Source organism: Lichenostomus cassidix, chromosome 1, assembly GCF_008360975.1.
Source record: "Lichenostomus cassidix isolate B80296 chromosome 1, HeHo_3.0, whole genome shotgun sequence".
Lineage (NCBI taxonomy): Eukaryota > Metazoa > Chordata > Aves > Passeriformes > Meliphagidae > Lichenostomus > Lichenostomus cassidix.
In genome coordinates this window covers 98,876,202-98,891,287 of record NC_139479.1, presented here as the reverse complement: position 1 = coordinate 98,891,287, position 15,086 = coordinate 98,876,202, and the positions used below count along the sequence as shown (strand labels likewise).

Here is a 15,086-nt window from a genome sequence, read left to right as displayed (position 1 = left end):
CCACACAGCGCCCTAAGCCACGCCCCCCGCTTTCCCCTTGGCGCGGCGCCGCCAGACACCCCCCGCCCTCCGCGCATGCTCCCTGCTCCGTAACTGGTTCCGGGTTGGCATGCACTTCCGGTTCGGCCGCCGGCCCGGCCCGGCGCTGCTCCCGGCGCTGCTCCGGGTGCTCCCGCCATGTCCACGCTGTTCCCCTCACTCCTGCCCCGCCTCACCGAGTCCCTCTGGTTCAACCTCGACCGGCCGTGCGTTGACGAGACCGAGCTGCAGCAACAGGAGCAGCAGCACCAGGCCTGGGTGGGCACCGGGGCGGGAGGGAGGTGTGGGGCCGCGGGAACGGGTTCGGGACTGGGGAAGTGCCCCCCCCACTCAGCGGGGACGGCCGCGGTGCTCGCTGCAGCCCTGAGGCCGTGCCCGGAGTGAGGGTTCGCCGACGTCCCGGGGCACGGGTCTCCTCCGGCGCGTCGCTGCCCCCGCGTGTTCACCGGCTGTGCCCGTTTTTCAGCTGCTGCACCAGCTCCCGGTTAATTAATTAACTAATCTCCCGAGGGAGACGAGGAGCGATTTCTGATCCTGGTAACTGACAAGCGTTTGCGCTATGAGTGTGGTTTGGTGCTTCAGTGCCCCTGAGTATGGGGGGAAGAACATCTATTTGATTAAAGTTAGAAAAAAATAAATCTTAGTGATTAAGTTTTTATAATTAAATAAAATAGCTTCAATCAATTTAAACCCCAGCGACTCAAAAGAGGTTCCAAGTCCCTCTGGGTGGGAGGCGTTGACGTATTTTAATTGAGCTTTAATTATCTGGTGTGGTTGTGTTCGTCTGGTTGATCAGATGCCTCAAATTTGGTTCTTTTTTTTGCTAAAGAAATACATAAACTTTGTGTTTGAGCTACTCATGCCGCACACGGGAACACCTCGAAGCCTCTCAGCTCCAGAGTGTCACTGGGACAGGTGCCTTGTGCCAGGGTACTCAGGCAGATGCCTGCAGCTGCTCTTCCCTGCCTGGCTGGGGGATGCCCGGGAGACAGCAGGACTCCGTGGGCAGCTGCCAGCTGCAAGTAGGCGTGGTCAGAAGTGACACAAGCCGGCAGCTGAGCCGGAAGGGCCTATTTGCCAGAGTGTCATGGAGCTGTCGGGTTGCTCACCCGCCTCTCTCCCTTCCCCAGCTCCAGAGTATTGCTGAGAAGGACAACAACTTGGTACCCATAGGAAAGCCAGCGTCTGAGGTGGGTGTGTGGGCAGGGAAGTGGGAGGTTGCAACAGGGCTTAAAGGGTGGATGGGGTGCTAGAGCTGTTGTGTCCACAGCACTATGATGAGGAGGAGGAGGAGGATGATGAAGATGATGAAGACAGCGAAGAGGACTCGGAAGATGATGAGGACATGCAGGATATGGACGAGATGAATGATTATAATGAATCTCCTGATGATGGGGAGATCAATGAGGTAAATAGTGTGAGACCCCAAAGTAGGGGATGTGCAGTGTGTGGGGCCCTGAGCGTGAGCTCTGGGGACTATCTTCTCTCATTCACTCCCTCTGCTGGGTTCTCGCTCTGGGGGGGCAAATCTCAAACCTCTTTCTTTCCCAGGTGGACATGGAAGGGACAGAGCAGGATCAGGACCAGTGGATGATCTGATTATGCCACAGCCACACCAAACTGGAGGCTGGGAGAGAGCTTTGCCTCCTGTGGCTCTGGGGGACAGTTCAGTGAAGCTCCTCCTGCCATGCGTGCTGTGTGGGGTGGGGGGCTCAGAGTGAAGCCCCCCAGGGGAGCCAGAGGGGAGACTGCCACCTGGCACACTGGAGCTGACACATCTTTGTTAATAAACTCAGTTTTCAAGTCAACAACCCCAAATCTGGTGTCTGAGGCCACCAGGGCAGGCAGGGGTTGCCACCCAGGCAAGTGCAAGGTTGCTCCCCACCATGCACTGCGGTGCCTGGCAGACACCTCCCTGTGCAGTGCAGCCAGGAGCACTACAGGGAATGAGCTCCCTCGTTAACCACTGCGCCCCACCACAGACCACAGCAGACACTGCGTTTCCTCTAGAGGCCGTGTTGAGGCTGAGGCAGGGGGCTGGGAACCTGGCACTCCCACAGTAACCGTGGCCATTGCGAGGCAGGAGCTCGCCACCCGCTCAGCGAGTACCGGTGTAGCGGAGCTCAGCAATGCCATCAGGAATGGCACGGAAGTACTCCAGGCTGGCGCGGTGCACCTTGCAGTGGTATTTGCCACAGGTCTTGGCATACTGCAGGAAGTGGGGTGCCCCAGGGAAGAGGACATTATCAGCCAGGATGGTGGCCCCCTCAGCCAGCAGCTGGTGGCTCTCCAGCAGCCGTAGGTCCCGCAAGTAGCAGCGTTTCCAGTGATCCATGAAGACAAAGTTGGCCTTCATCAGGCCGTGCTTCTCCCGCAGGCGGGGTATCACCTCCTCCGAGGGGCCCACGATGAGCTCCACCTGTGCTGCAGCACCCTCAGTCCCTGGGGCAGGGTGTCAGGGTGCCCACCCACCACCCTGCTTCACAGGGTGGTGATGGGTCCACATGGGACAGGACCTTTCTCTTCTCACATATACTACCCAGCAGGTGCCATAGTCCCTGCCATAAGCAATGAGGGCTGCCCACCCATCTCCTCCCCAGTTTCAGGTGCAGAGCTGGGCTTTCTCCCAGTTCCAAGGTGCTCACCGTCTGTTCGCTGAAGCCGGCCAGGCGGATGACCTTCTCAGCCACGGCAGCGTGTCGGGGGTCCCCCTCGATGGTGTAGAGTCGGGCACCTAAGGGCAGCCCCTGGGCCAGCAGCACGGTGCCGTAGCCACAGTATGTGCCCAGCTCCAGCACCTGCAGCGGTGCCCGCTCCAACAGCACCCGCTCCACGATCCGCCCTGACATGGCATGTGCCTCTCAGCACCCATAAACCTGTGCCACCCCAGCCCTGGGCAGGGCAAATGGTGCCAAGCAGTTTCCCAGTGCCCAGAGGGGTGGAGGAGAGCCATACCAAAAATGCCTCAGCCAGGTTGATGATACCATGGCCATACCAACAGAGCCATGGCTGTGCCAACTAGTAGATCCACAACCATGCCAGTGGTGCTATAGTCACACTAACAGTGTCACAGCTATGCCAATGATGCCATGGCCACACCAACGGTGCCACGGCTGTGCTGGTGGTGCAATGGCCATGCCAATGGTGCCACAATCACACCAATGATTCTATGGCTATATAAACAATGCCACAGCCATGCCAATGGTGCTGTGACCACACCAACTCTGTCATGGCTGTGTCAGTGGTGTCCTGACTGTGCCAGTGATGCTGTGGCCATGCTGGCAGTGCCACGGCAGTGGTACCATGACCATACTAACAGTGCCACGGCCATGCCCAGTGCTATGCCCAGTGTGGTGTGGGCCAGAAGGGGTAGCACTCACCTTTGTCAGGCCCCACACAGCTGAGGTGCTCACAGTGGTAACACCACTGATCGAAGGTCTGGAGAATGTGGTGGGGGTCCCCAGGGATGGCATGGGCCAGCACATACTGGAAGGCACGCTGCTCCCGCGAGGTGCCAGTGAGCCGATCCCGCAGCCAGGCCACCAGCACTGCCCGGTACAGCAGCACCAGGTAGTGACGGTACCGGATCAGCAGGGTGACAATGAAGGGGAGGAAGGCCAGGCCAATTGCCGGAGACACCATCACAAGAGAGTGAGGCTGTGATTTCAGCACAGTTACTGAATTGACTTTGTTAGTTTCCTACTTATCTTGGGAAGTCTGCCAAATATGAAATTCTGCACTCTTTGTGTCCAATATTAGTAGCATAACCTTGGGCCCAGGCTTTGGAAATCCCCCCTGTGCCGAGATCATTGAAGTATGTGAGCCCTAAACCATAATAAGGCAAATCTATCCCCTCACAGGGGATACTGTGGTGGGGGGTCCTCCCAGGGTGCCAGCCTCACAGCTTCCACTCATACCACGAGTTGGCTGTGCTGTGCACCCCCTGGAAGTACCTCTCCGTGGGCACCAGTGTTGCTGGGCCTGGAAGGCTGGTGCACCCCACGATGCTGTGGGAGTCCCTGTACCCGGGCTGGAGAGTGCTGGGGACCCATCTGCTGGTGTCTTGATATTGGGATCTGCAGGGCTGGTGTCCCAGGGGGTTGGGCTGCTCTGAGGGGCACTGTACAGCGCACCCCCTTCCACCCACCTTGGCTCAGCTTTGCTGCTCCCACCCCCCCATATCCTGCACCTCAGTCCATGCTCCCCACACCCTGAGCTGTTGGGGGTCCCCAGCCACAGCAAGGGGATAGGGCAATGGGGGTGGCACCTACCTGTCCCCACACTCCAGGCAGGCAGAGGCAGGCTCCTGCGTGGAGCCCTGCTGCCACTCAATTATTGATGGTGTCACCTCAGCTGCAGCTGCTGCTGGAGCTCCAGTTACCAGCTCAGTGGAATTGGCAAGGGGGATGGGGCCAGGCTGCAGCTGGGAGGTGGTCCTGGGCTGCAGAAGGGGGTCTGGAGCTGGGATGCTGATACTGGAGCTGGGGTCCTGATACTGGAGCATGGGGGGCCAATACTGGGCCTGGGGTGCCAATACTGGGGTGTTGGTACAAGGAACTGTGGTCCTGATACTGGAGCTGGAGTCCTCTCACTGTGCACTGAGAACACTGGGTATTGGAAACACTGGGCAACAGGAGCACAGGGAGCCAGGAGCACTAGGCACCAGGAGGACTGGGAGCCAGAATCAGGACTCTGGGGACACTGTGGGCCTTGGTACCATGGGGGCCTTGGAAGCACTGGGGTGTGGAGGGTTGGAGCACTGGGATCTGTTGTGGTTTATGAGTGGTACTTCCCTGTTCAGTGCCCTTACCAAGACCCTCCATGCCCACTCTCTCGCTCCCCCACTTTCCTCTCCCCTTTCCCACAGCAGCAGGATGGAGAGGAGAATTGGAGGCACAAAAGGTAAAGATCTCAGGCTGAGATAAGAACAATTTACTGGATATAAGAAAATGAACAGTAACAGCAACAGTACTAATGCCAGGGGGTACAAGAAAAGAAACAATTCACATGGAAGACCCCTGTCCGGACAACAGAAAATACCAGATGGCTCCCTCTGCCAATTTACCCAACAGTGAGTTGTTGTACCACAATAGTGTGCGCTGTACAAACTTGCACCACAAGGACTGTGTACGCTAGACATCTGGTCTTGCAGGGGACAGCTCATTATTTAAATCCCTTCAGTGGATTCCACCTCAAGTGCAGCTAATTCTCTCCAAGATATTGTGTACCTTGCTCCATGGTGTTCCACTTGTCTTGGTGCACTACTGCCTCCTTGCCTTTCCCTCACACTTAACAGTAGTCACCTCTAGTGCCGGAGAGTTTCGGTCCTCTTCCCAATCCCCTCCTCAGTGTTCACATCTCAGCACAAGGATCCCAGTAGCTTGGCTTCACTACCATCCAGTTCCATGGTGTGGGCTGGGATATCCCAGCACTGGAGCACCCAGGTCACCAGGGGCTCACCTAACTGGCAGCTGAAACCTTTTCACCCATCTTACAGCTCATCTGGGGACATGGATCAGGTGATTTTCTCTGGCCCTGCCTCCCCCTCCTGTTCTGAGGGCCCTGCTTTGTCATCCCTCACTAAGTGAACTGATTTTGTCTTGGATTCCTTCTTCTGTACAGGGGTGACTGCTCCCAGCATGGGTTGTTCCTCAGCTTCAGCTGCAGTTGGCGTGGCTCTCTTTCCTCCTCCTCCCCTGAGGGTGCTGTCTATTGACCACCAGTGTCCAATAAAGAGTAGCCAGGGCCCAACACACTGCCGTAAGTTGCTCATCTCTGGAGTTCCAATAGCATTCTCCTTGCACATATTCTGTCACTTTATCAGGGTCCTGTAGTGATTCAGGGGTGAACTACAAAACCATTTGAGAAGTCATCCGAATACTAGCCCATTTCCTCCCACATTCCATGCCACTCATGGCTATCCACCCTGGGGACAGGTCTCTGAATGGCCTTCCTAAAAATCTCTCCCCTGACTCTGAAGATTGTGTGGACTGCACTGAGACATAGCAGACATAGCAACAAGAACATGCTTTCCTTAATATCCAACAGGAATTCAAATTCCCAAAAGCTGTTGCAACAGGCCCGAAGGAGGAAAAGGGAGAGAAAGAGGGGAAAATCATCCTTCTCCTGTTTCCCCCACAGATTAGGTACAATTATTAATTGACTGCCAAAGGTAGTGCTGAGGTAAGGGCAGGAGAGCAGCACTGAACACACATCCCAAAACAGCTCATTGCCCTTGATGTTACCACCTCATAAACTCATATCCCACAGTACAGAAACAGAGCAACGCTGATCCTTCTCCCTGCTCTGTACAAGGTCACCCTGAGGAGCACATACAGGAATACAGGAATATATCCAGGGTTGGGTACCATACCCACAAGAATGGACCAAGCAACATTCTGACCAGTGGTTCTGGACCTAATACAGCAAATGCTGAGATCGAGTTTGTTTCCAACTCAGTCTGAACAGATCTGTTGTTATCTCAGTCCTTAGTGCCCCACACTGGGCAACAAATAAAGACAGTCGTGGTTTATCTCCAGCCAGCAACCTAGCCCAACACATCCGCTCGCTCACTCCCCCATCGGCAAGATCAGGGAGAGAACGGGAAGGGTAAAAGCTGAAAAACATGGGGGTTGAGATTGAGATAAAGACAGATTAATAGGGAAAGCAAAGACTACACACACAAGCAAAGCCAAATGAGGAACTAAATCATTGCTTCGCATGGGCAGGCAGGTGTTCAGCTACTCCAGGAGAGCTGGGCCACATCACATGTAACAGTTATTTGGGAAGACAAACACCATCACTTCAGACATCCCCCTCTTTCTCATTCTGAGCACTGGAAGCACTGAGAACATGGGGCACTGGGAACACTGGAGGCACTGGGAATAAAGGCAACATGGGGAGCACTTGGAACTCTGGGAACACTGGGAAAGTGGGAACACTGGGGGCACAGGTGCAGTGGGGCACTAGGAATATGGGGACACTGGGAACACTGGTGACACTGGGAGCACTGGGGGTGTTGTTCCAAAACAGGTTCTTCTCCCTAGTGTGCAAGAGTCGAGGTATTTGGTTATTTACAGTTATGCACAGAAAAGGGGCCTGGGATCCAATCTGCAAAGCCAGCACACATATCAAAACTTTTCACTATTTTTACATTTAGCAAACAAACCCATTGTTCATAGGCTATGAGTTACCTAGTCCTGTCATTAATTAGTGTTCTGCTTTCTGTTGGTTATACAATTCCCTTGCTTCACGTATTCTTTAGTCCGTATGCACAGTCTTTTTCCCCTTTTGTGTCAGTGGGTCTCTTGGGTCAGTGGTTGTGAGTCGGTGGCCTCCCCATGCCAGACCTACCTGTCAGCCAGTTGGAGCTGATGCACAATTGCTGAATCGACTTTGTTAGTTTCCTACTTATCTTGGGAATTCTGCCAAATGCGAAATTCTGCACTCTGTGTCCACTGTCATAACCTTGGGCCCAGGCTTTGAAAATCTCCCTTGCACAGAGACCACTGAAGCACCATAACAAGGCAAATCTATTGATAAGGAATTTTTCCTTCAAACAGAGACATTGCAGAGACCATTGAAGCACATGAGTCCTAAACCATAACAAGGCAAATCTATTGATAAGGAACTTATCCTTCAAACACCTGGACATCAGGGACACTGGGAACAGTGGAAGCCCTCAGAGCACTGGGGCATTTGGACTGCTGGGAGCTCTGGGAAAATTGAGAACAGGGAGACACTGGTGATAGGAAAGATGGGTGCTAATGTCTTTACAAACAATTCGATGGGTGAACATATGGGTGTTAATGTCTTTGAAATGGGTCTTAATGTCTCTACCAACTTCAAACCGCAGATTTGTTACAGAATCCAGACAGTCTGACTCCTGTAACAGACAAAAGGGTCCGTGCAAGCCTGAGTTTCTGAACTCTGGGGGGAAAAGACAGGTTCACCGAAGGGTGGGTGATAGGCCGTTCGGGAAGGCTGTACCTTCCTAGCACCTCAGGCAATGGGGAAAGCAAGAGGGCAACATGCGGCCGGGAGTTTAGGATAAAAGGAGGCTGTGCCCTCCAAAACCTCGAGGGAGAAAGTGTCGTGGGTGTGTGCCCCAGTGGAGTCTCTCACTCTATTTGAATAAAGTTCTAGGACTCCTCTGTCTCCTCTATGGATACTGGCTTTTCGTAGCGTGATTTTTCTGTACACCGGGGACACTGAGAGCACTGGGAACGCTGGAGACATTGAGAACATTGGGAGCACTAGGTACAAGGGGACGCTGTGAGCAACTGGGAAGATGCAGAGTGTTAGGGCACTGGGAACTTGGGGCACGGGGGGCACGGGGAGCACGGGCCCTGAGCGCCGGAGCGCACCCGGAACACCCTGCGAGCACGCGCGTGACCGCGCGCGCAAGGCCGCGTGACGCAGCCCACGTGCGACCACCGCCCCAGCGCACGTAACGCCACGGCGCGCGCCCCCGGCGGCGGGCGCGGCCTTGTGTGTGTTTCCCCCGCCGCTCACGTGACCGGGGTGACTCGGCGCTCACGTGACCGCGCGGCGGGGCCGTGCCGGAGCCGGGGCCGCGCTCGCCATGGGCTGCTGCTACAGCAGCGAGGCCGAGGCCTCCGACCAGGTGGGCCTGGCGCCGGGGGGACGCGCGGCCCGCGGCGGGGGCGGCGCCGGGAGGGACGCTTGGCCCTACTCCCGGCTGCCCTGGGGCTGCCCGGTCGCGGGGGGGGGCAGGCGGCGCGCGTCCCCGGCGGGGCCTGTCTCTTCCCCGCTCCCGGGGCAGCCTCTGAGCGCCGCTCCCGCCTGTCGCCGCCTTCGTGTCACTCGTTCCTCGCGTGTCTCGCGCCGCCTCCTGTGTCGCCCTGGTTCCGCATGGGGACTGGCGGCAGGGCTCGAGGGTTGTGCCAGACCCTTCCCCCGTCCCCCTAGGTGTACGTCCAAGGTCTCAAACGGCACCGGCGGGAGCAGCGCCAGCTTTTCCTTCTTGGGACAGCGTGACTGCCACGCAACTCAGGGGCTGGGGCTGTCACCTGTCTCGGGAAATTTAATCCGCGGGTGCGGTGAGAGCTCGGCTGTGACAGCTCGTCCCCAGGGGAACCCAGCCGGCTCCCATGTGTGCCGTGAGAAAGGAAGGAGAAGGGCCTGGGCTAGAGTATCGCAGCAGCAGTTCCCAGAAGGAAGAAGGGGGAGAGGAAGCTTCTGGCTGGGGAAGAGCTGGAGATGCCACCAACGGGGTGTGTGGAGGAGTGGCTGCACTCCCAGCTGGACATGGGTCGCAGGCTGAGCATCCTCTCAGGATAAGACAGACGTGGAAGGGCTTGAGCATGTCCACAGAAGAGAACGGAACTGGAGGAGGGGCTGGAGCACGAGGAGTGGCAGAGGGGGCTCAGCCTGTAGAAGAGTAGGGTCAGGGATGATCTTACTCTCCACAACTCCCTGAAAGTAGAGTGGAGCCAAGTGGGGGTCTGGCTCTGCTCCCAGGGAGCAAGCAACAGGACATGAGGAAAGGGCCTCAGGTTGTGCCATGGAAGGTGTGTATTAGGGAAAATTCCCCTTAAAAGTGTTGTACAGCCCTGGCACAGGCTGACCAGAGCAGTGTTGGAGTCCCCACCCCTGGAGGTGTTTAAAAGCCATGTACACTTGGCACCTGGGGACATGGTTTGGAAGTGGGCTCAGCAGCACTGGGAGAATGGTTGGGGTCACAGGGCTTTTCCAGTTTTACTGATTCTGTGATCCTGTTGTCATGGGTGTTTGTGCCCATGATCTCCCTGTTGGGCTCTTCTCACAGTCCCTGCTTCACCATTCTAACAAGCCAGAGGGTTAAGGGCTGAGCTGTAGTTCTGCACCTCCTGGAGAGAGAGAGAGAGGGAACATGCCCTGTGACTCTGGGAACCCGCCACCCCACGTGTCCCTGGGCTATGGCAGGTGGCGTTCACCTGGCTCAGATGAGCCCCCTGCTATGTCAGGGTGGGGTCTCTGTGGTGCTCAGTCAGGGGTGGGGCCATGATAGGTCCTCATTAGCTGCAGGGTGTCATGCACATCAATGCTGGCAGCAGACTCCTGCCTGCAGGATTGGTCATTCCCAAGTGTGGTGACCGATTTTAGCCACATTAGCTGCCTTTGTCGCTGGGGGGAGGAGGGGGGGCTTCAGCTGGGAAAAAGCAAAAGAACTGGGGAAAGAGGTGCCTGGCCATTGCCCCAGCAGGCCTGAGGCTGTGCTGGGTTACACTGGGATGAACAGGGAGCCCTCCTTGCAGATGGAGGGTGAGACTTGCCTCATCCCTTGAGGTTAATGATGCTGGTGATGCCTTAAGCAGGCTACTTGAAACAGAGGCCAAGACAAAATTAGTAGTATGAAAAGCGGACAAATTTATTCAAGACCTTCAAGGTACATTCGGGCAAGCAAAGTTCCCTTCAAGGGACTATGCCCAAAATGGATGCAGGGTCATGAGCTCTTCACCTTTTATAAATTCTGTCGTATTAGCATATTGGCTCTTAATTCTGCAATCACACCCTTAGGTGATGATGTTACCCACCCCAGGCCTGCTCCCCCCCAACTCACAGTTAAGTATTTTTGGGCCCTAGGGCAATGAATGTGTCCTTGGATCTCTATTCAGAGGGATTTGTTTTGACTAAAGGTGCTGGGAACAGAGGTTTTTAGCACTTTATAAGATGCACAGAACTACACCAAGTTACAGATACATGAAGAGTAAAACACTAGAAATTATTAAGGCATCACTGGTGTGGGAAAACCAGGGCTGATTTTCATCTTGCTTTTCACTTAGGAAGAAGAGACGAAGCGGCTGCTGGAGCCGGCAGCCAGCCCACCCAACAAGGTGCTGAATGGAGCAGAGCAGAGCTACCACAACCTCCCGTCGGCACGCACCGATGAGCAGGCCATGCTGTCCTCCATTCTCGCCAAAACGGCCATGTAAGCCTCAGGCCATGCCCATGGGGCAGGCAGCACACCTTGGGGACCAGCGGTGACCCTGGATATGGCACACAGCTGGGGGGGCTGCCTGGCTGCAGGCCCTGGTGATCAGCCATATGTGCTGAGGGGAAGGGAGGGAGCTGTGGCAGTGCCCCCTGTGTCCCTCTGCCCCCAAACAGCCTCCTCCCTCATCTTTGAGCCCCATGGGGACATAGAGACAAGACCCCAGATGTGAGGTGACCCCTTTGGCTGCTGGACTGGAAATGGGGGCAGGGCTTGGGCAAGCGAGTCCATGGGGATGTGGAGAAAGTGGCTGGGGGGGGGCACCAGCACTGTATCTCCTGAGGAGACTTTTCCTCACATGCACAGGGGCAAAATGGGGAGAGGACTGTGTCCAGCCTGGCTAGGAGGACTTTGGAATGCTTGTAGGCCCCTCTGCTCCCCTGCCTGGCATTGAGAAGCTACTGGCCACTGGTGTGTCTCCAGCATGCAGTAGCCCTGAGCACAGCTTTGCTGGGGGTGCATACGATGGGGTGGTGGCAGGGCCCTGAGAAAGCTCCTGGCTCCTCTGTGAGCCCAGGGCCTGGTACTGGGGCTCTCAGGATGTCTGCCTAGGACATTGTCCTCCCAGTCCTTGCTTTCTTCTGCAGGCACCTGCATGCCAAGGTCCCCAGAGCCAGACCAGTCCCCAGCCTCTGCCTGCCTCTGCCCCATGATAGCTGTGGGCAAACAATCTCTGGCATTTCTCTCCTGGCAAACAGCCTGGCACACTTGCGTCTAGCTGGCAGCATTCACTGTGCGAGTTTGGCTTGAGATGTTTGCTTTGGGCTGCTGGCAGGTGCTGGATTTTGTCTCCCCTGCTTGGAGGATGCTCTGAGATGGGGAGGGAACTTGGGGTGAGCAATGAGCCTCCAGTGGGAGCCACTGTCTTGTGTCTCTGCAGCAACATCATTGACGTGTCGGCAGCAGATTCCCAGGGCATGGAGCAGCATGAGTACATGGACAGAGCTAGGCAGTACAGGTGGGACTTGCGCTTCTCCCCTGATGTGCCCACAGTCCCTTCACAGCTGTGTGTGTCCCTGGGCAGGTCCCAGGGGATTTGGCTTGGGGGAGTGAACTCGACATGTAGCATGGCTGCCCTGTCTTGGAGAGCAGGGTGCAGCCCGCTCAGGGAAGGCCCGTGGCACTGCAGGCAACAGAGCTCAGAACAAAGGGCTCCTGCCTATGTTCACCCAGCCCTTGGGGCAGATGGTGGGGGGCTGGAGGTGACTGCTTCTGCTTGAAAGGTGCCTGTGTTGGAGAGCTGGAAGCTCCCTCATCCTCCTGCTACGGGGATTGAAGAGGGCTGGGTGCTGGGAATGCAGCACCACTGCTCTCCCTTTCTCTCCTGGGGGTGCCTGGGGGTGCAGCACTCATCTTCTGGGTGTCCCCATGTCTTGGCGTGGCACTGATATTTGCTGCCCTCCCCTCACAGCACACGCCTGGCCATGCTCAGCAACAACCTGACACACTGGAAGAAGCTCCCGCTGCTGCCGTCTCTGACTAACCAACCGCACCAAGTGCTCGCCAGCGACCCTGTCCCCTTCGCAGACCTCCAGCAGGTGAGCAGGGCCAGGGTGAGCCCTGGGCCCCTGCGATGCTCCCTAGAGACACATCCTCATCCTGTAGGAGCAGTGGTGCCCTCCTGGCTTGCCCAGAGCCCTGGCAGGACTTGCTAGAGCTGAGGGCAAAGTCTAGGTCAGGTTTAAGGCCTTGTCAGAGATGGGGGCAAAGCCCAGGACAGGTTTAGGGACACGTTAGGGCTGGAGGCTAACCTCCTGCAACAGTGTTTTTGGAATAACCAGGAGTTACAGGAGCTGCCAGTGACACAGCCCTGTCCTTGTGCCCGCAGGTGTCCCGGATAGCTGCCTACGCCTTCAGTGCGCTCTCACAGATCCGTGTCGACGCCAAAGAAGAACTGGTTGTACAGTTTGGCATTCCTTGACCGTGACCCCACCACCGCTGCTTCACTGCTTTGGGTTGTTTTTGGTTTTTTTCCCTTTTTTTTTCTTTTTATATCCCGTCCCTCCCCATGGTGCTGCCAGAGAACTTGGACAGATACCCTGTTTCCTACTAAATGCCAAGGTGCCCATCACTGGCACATCGGGCCCACCTGCATTGCTTGAGGCTTTCTCCTCCTTGTGGGTGTGTGGGGGAGTGGGTGTGCGTGGGGAGGAGGCTGTGTCAGCTGGATGCTGCTTGCACAGGGATGAGCACAAAGGGAACAGTCGGCGCAAGGAGGCCCTGGTGTTGGTCAGCACCATGTGCCAGGTCACCAGGACGGTTGGGCTGGAGCCAGGCAGATGTGATATTCTGCGTGGGGCCTGGTGGCTCCAACACCATCCCTTCTCATTTTTACATGTTTAGACCTTTATTTTGGTTGGTTTTTGTTTTTTTTAATTTACTATTATTTTTTGCCACAGTAGATAAAGCCATGTTCATCCAGTGCCTGTCTCCACTGTTCTCTGTCAGACACAGCACGGACGTCGTGGGGGAGCTGTGCCATCGTGGGGAGGGGGGACACCCATCAGTCTCTCCCTTGTCACCTCTTCCATCGTCTCCCCCAGGGCCAAGAGGAAAAGGGGACAGGGAATGTATGATGACCCCACCCTTAAGGGCAAGGAAGCACCTAAGATTCATAAATGCTCATGGTCGAAATGAATGTCAAAAGTCAGAGGGTTTGCAAATAATCAGAAAGTTTTGTTAGTAAATTACACACTTGGTGTGGAAATTGCAGGGTACCTGTTTATTGATAGGTTTCCCCATCCTGAAGATGGATTTCTCATTTTCTATGCAAATTCGTTATCATGTGCAGTCTATTCTTTCAGATCTTCCTGGAAATGGGCCGGAGGGATTTGGAAGTCTTTGGTGGTCTTAATCCCACCCTATAGTCCATGTCCACTTCTGCTACTGACTCCTGCGTTGTGCTGTGGGACACAAGGATGTTTTTCCAGTCCTGCCCCATCTCACCTTGCCCCCGCTTCTCCAGCCATATCTTGTTCTTTCTCATGGCATGTTAATATCAACAGTCCTTGCTTATTACCAACAACCCTTGGGTTGGCTCCACAGCCATCCAGTTATCTGTGTTCTCTCTCTTACCTTCTGGAAATAGAAGTCTCATGGAGACTTTGAACTGCAGTTTATATGGTCATTAGAGAGCGGGCTTCAGTATGCATTAGCCTCTTAAAATTGAGAGCTCAGAGGGTCTCACTTTGGATTGCTGTCCAGAAGGTCACAAGAGAGTGGGCCTTAGTCATAGTAATTTTTCATCCTGGCCACAATTTGAGTTGGTTGAAGGTTCAATAACAAAATACTAATTCAGTTTAGTTGTTATTCAGGCAAGAAAAATAAGTATCCAAGTCTGTTCATTAAAAAACAGATGCTTGTTAAACATGTTTGTTCCTTGGAACAGATTATGTCTGATAAGCGCAAGAGTGGCTTAGCCCAGGTGCTGTTTGTTAAAGCCAAGGCCTAATAAGCATTTCTCTGGTCTTGATGGGGCCTGGGTGGTGGGCGAGTTCATAAATAAGCTCAACTTCTCTGGGCCTGTCTACAGGATGAAATATGCCTGTGGTCATGGGGACAAGCCAAGGAGCCCCCAAGTGAGAGGAGGCCCCAGTAGTAGATCAGGGCAGGTTTGGGGGCTGGTGAGGACCCCTGCCCACCTGGCACTGCAGGGCAGAGTGGCGTGTCTGTATGTGACACACCTCCACAGTCTCCTATCTGTCTCCTGACTCAGTGTGGACTTCCATGTACTCCTAGCCCTGAAACTGGTCCCACACAACCTGCTCCACGAGCATCCCAGGACCCCCCCTGTGTCCTCTCCTCTGAGTGGCGGCCTGAGACCCACACCGCCATGCACCCCTGTACCTGTGTGTCACTATACCTTCCCTGTACCTGTACCTGTGTGTCGCTATACCTTCACGGGAGGCCCCTGCCTGTGACCCCCTTGGCGCCAGGCGGCCCTATAACCCCCTCACACCAGGGCTTCCCTCGCTATGACTCTTGCATGTGCCCCCAGGAGCCCAATGCACCGCGTGTGTCCAGCTGACTGGCAGAGTGCTCCCCCTAGAGT

General features: G+C 55.5%; 3 protein-coding genes and 1 long non-coding RNA gene across 4 annotated transcripts; 2 read left to right on the top strand and 2 right to left on the bottom strand.

Annotated features, from left to right (window-relative positions):
- Positions 1-92: 92 nt before the first annotated feature.
- Positions 93-1,850, top strand: ANAPC15 (anaphase promoting complex subunit 15). Its single transcript, XM_085073906.1, has 4 exons — positions 93-297; positions 1,170-1,229; positions 1,310-1,447; positions 1,591-1,850. The coding sequence occupies exons 1-4, from the start codon at positions 178-180 to the stop codon at positions 1,636-1,638; spliced, it is 366 nt and encodes a 121-aa protein (XP_084930032.1). The 5' UTR covers positions 93-177; the 3' UTR covers positions 1,639-1,850.
- Positions 1,851-2,073: 223 nt separating this feature from the next.
- Positions 2,074-3,681, bottom strand: TOMT (transmembrane O-methyltransferase). The gene is made up of 3 exons (XM_085073920.1): positions 3,420-3,681; positions 2,685-2,881; positions 2,074-2,458 (listed from the first exon to the last, which is right to left on the bottom strand). Exons 1-3 carry the CDS (start codon positions 3,679-3,681, stop codon positions 2,138-2,140), a joined length of 780 nt encoding a protein of 259 aa, XP_084930046.1. The 3' UTR covers positions 2,074-2,137.
- A 4,824-nt stretch (positions 3,682-8,505) lies between these two features.
- Positions 8,506-13,457, top strand: LAMTOR1 (late endosomal/lysosomal adaptor, MAPK and MTOR activator 1). The gene is made up of 5 exons (XM_085073829.1): positions 8,506-8,665; positions 10,827-10,972; positions 11,916-11,993; positions 12,447-12,573; positions 12,864-13,457. Exons 1-5 carry the CDS (start codon positions 8,624-8,626, stop codon positions 12,954-12,956), a joined length of 486 nt encoding a protein of 161 aa, XP_084929955.1. The 5' UTR covers positions 8,506-8,623; the 3' UTR covers positions 12,957-13,457.
- Positions 13,219-15,052, bottom strand: LOC146445415 (uncharacterized). Its single transcript, XR_014854933.1, has 2 exons — positions 14,915-15,052; positions 13,219-14,881 (listed from the first exon to the last, which is right to left on the bottom strand). It is a non-coding gene; the product is annotated as an uncharacterized LOC146445415 (long non-coding RNA).
- Positions 15,053-15,086: the final 34 nt, after the last annotated feature.

Bases quoted from the DNA above. Each gene is read 5' to 3' on its own strand.
- ANAPC15 (XM_085073906.1), top strand. From the start codon at position 178: ATGTCCACGCTGTTCCCCTCACTCCTGCCCCGCCTCACCGAGTCCCTC. The intron at 1,230-1,309 runs GTGGGTGTGTGG...TTGTGTCCACAG, and splicing joins TAGGAAAGCCAGCGTCTGAG to CACTATGATGAGGAGGAGGA. The intron at 1,448-1,590 runs GTAAATAGTGTG...TTTCTTTCCCAG, and splicing joins ATGATGGGGAGATCAATGAG to GTGGACATGGAAGGGACAGA.
- TOMT (XM_085073920.1), bottom strand. From the start codon at position 3,681: ATGGTGTCTCCGGCAATTGGCCTGGCCTTCCTCCCCTTCATTGTCACC. The intron at 2,882-3,419 runs GTGAGTGCTACC...ATGCCATGTCAG, and splicing joins CTGTGTGGGGCCTGACAAAG to GGCGGATCGTGGAGCGGGTG. The intron at 2,459-2,684 runs GTGAGCACCTTG...GCTGCAGCACAG, and splicing joins CCGGCTTCAGCGAACAGACG to GTGGAGCTCATCGTGGGCCC.
- LAMTOR1 (XM_085073829.1), top strand. From the start codon at position 8,624: ATGGGCTGCTGCTACAGCAGCGAGGCCGAGGCCTCCGACCAG. The intron at 8,666-10,826 runs GTGGGCCTGGCG...CTTTTCACTTAG, and splicing joins AGGCCGAGGCCTCCGACCAG to GAAGAAGAGACGAAGCGGCT. The intron at 11,994-12,446 runs GTGGGACTTGCG...CTCCCCTCACAG, and splicing joins GACAGAGCTAGGCAGTACAG to CACACGCCTGGCCATGCTCA.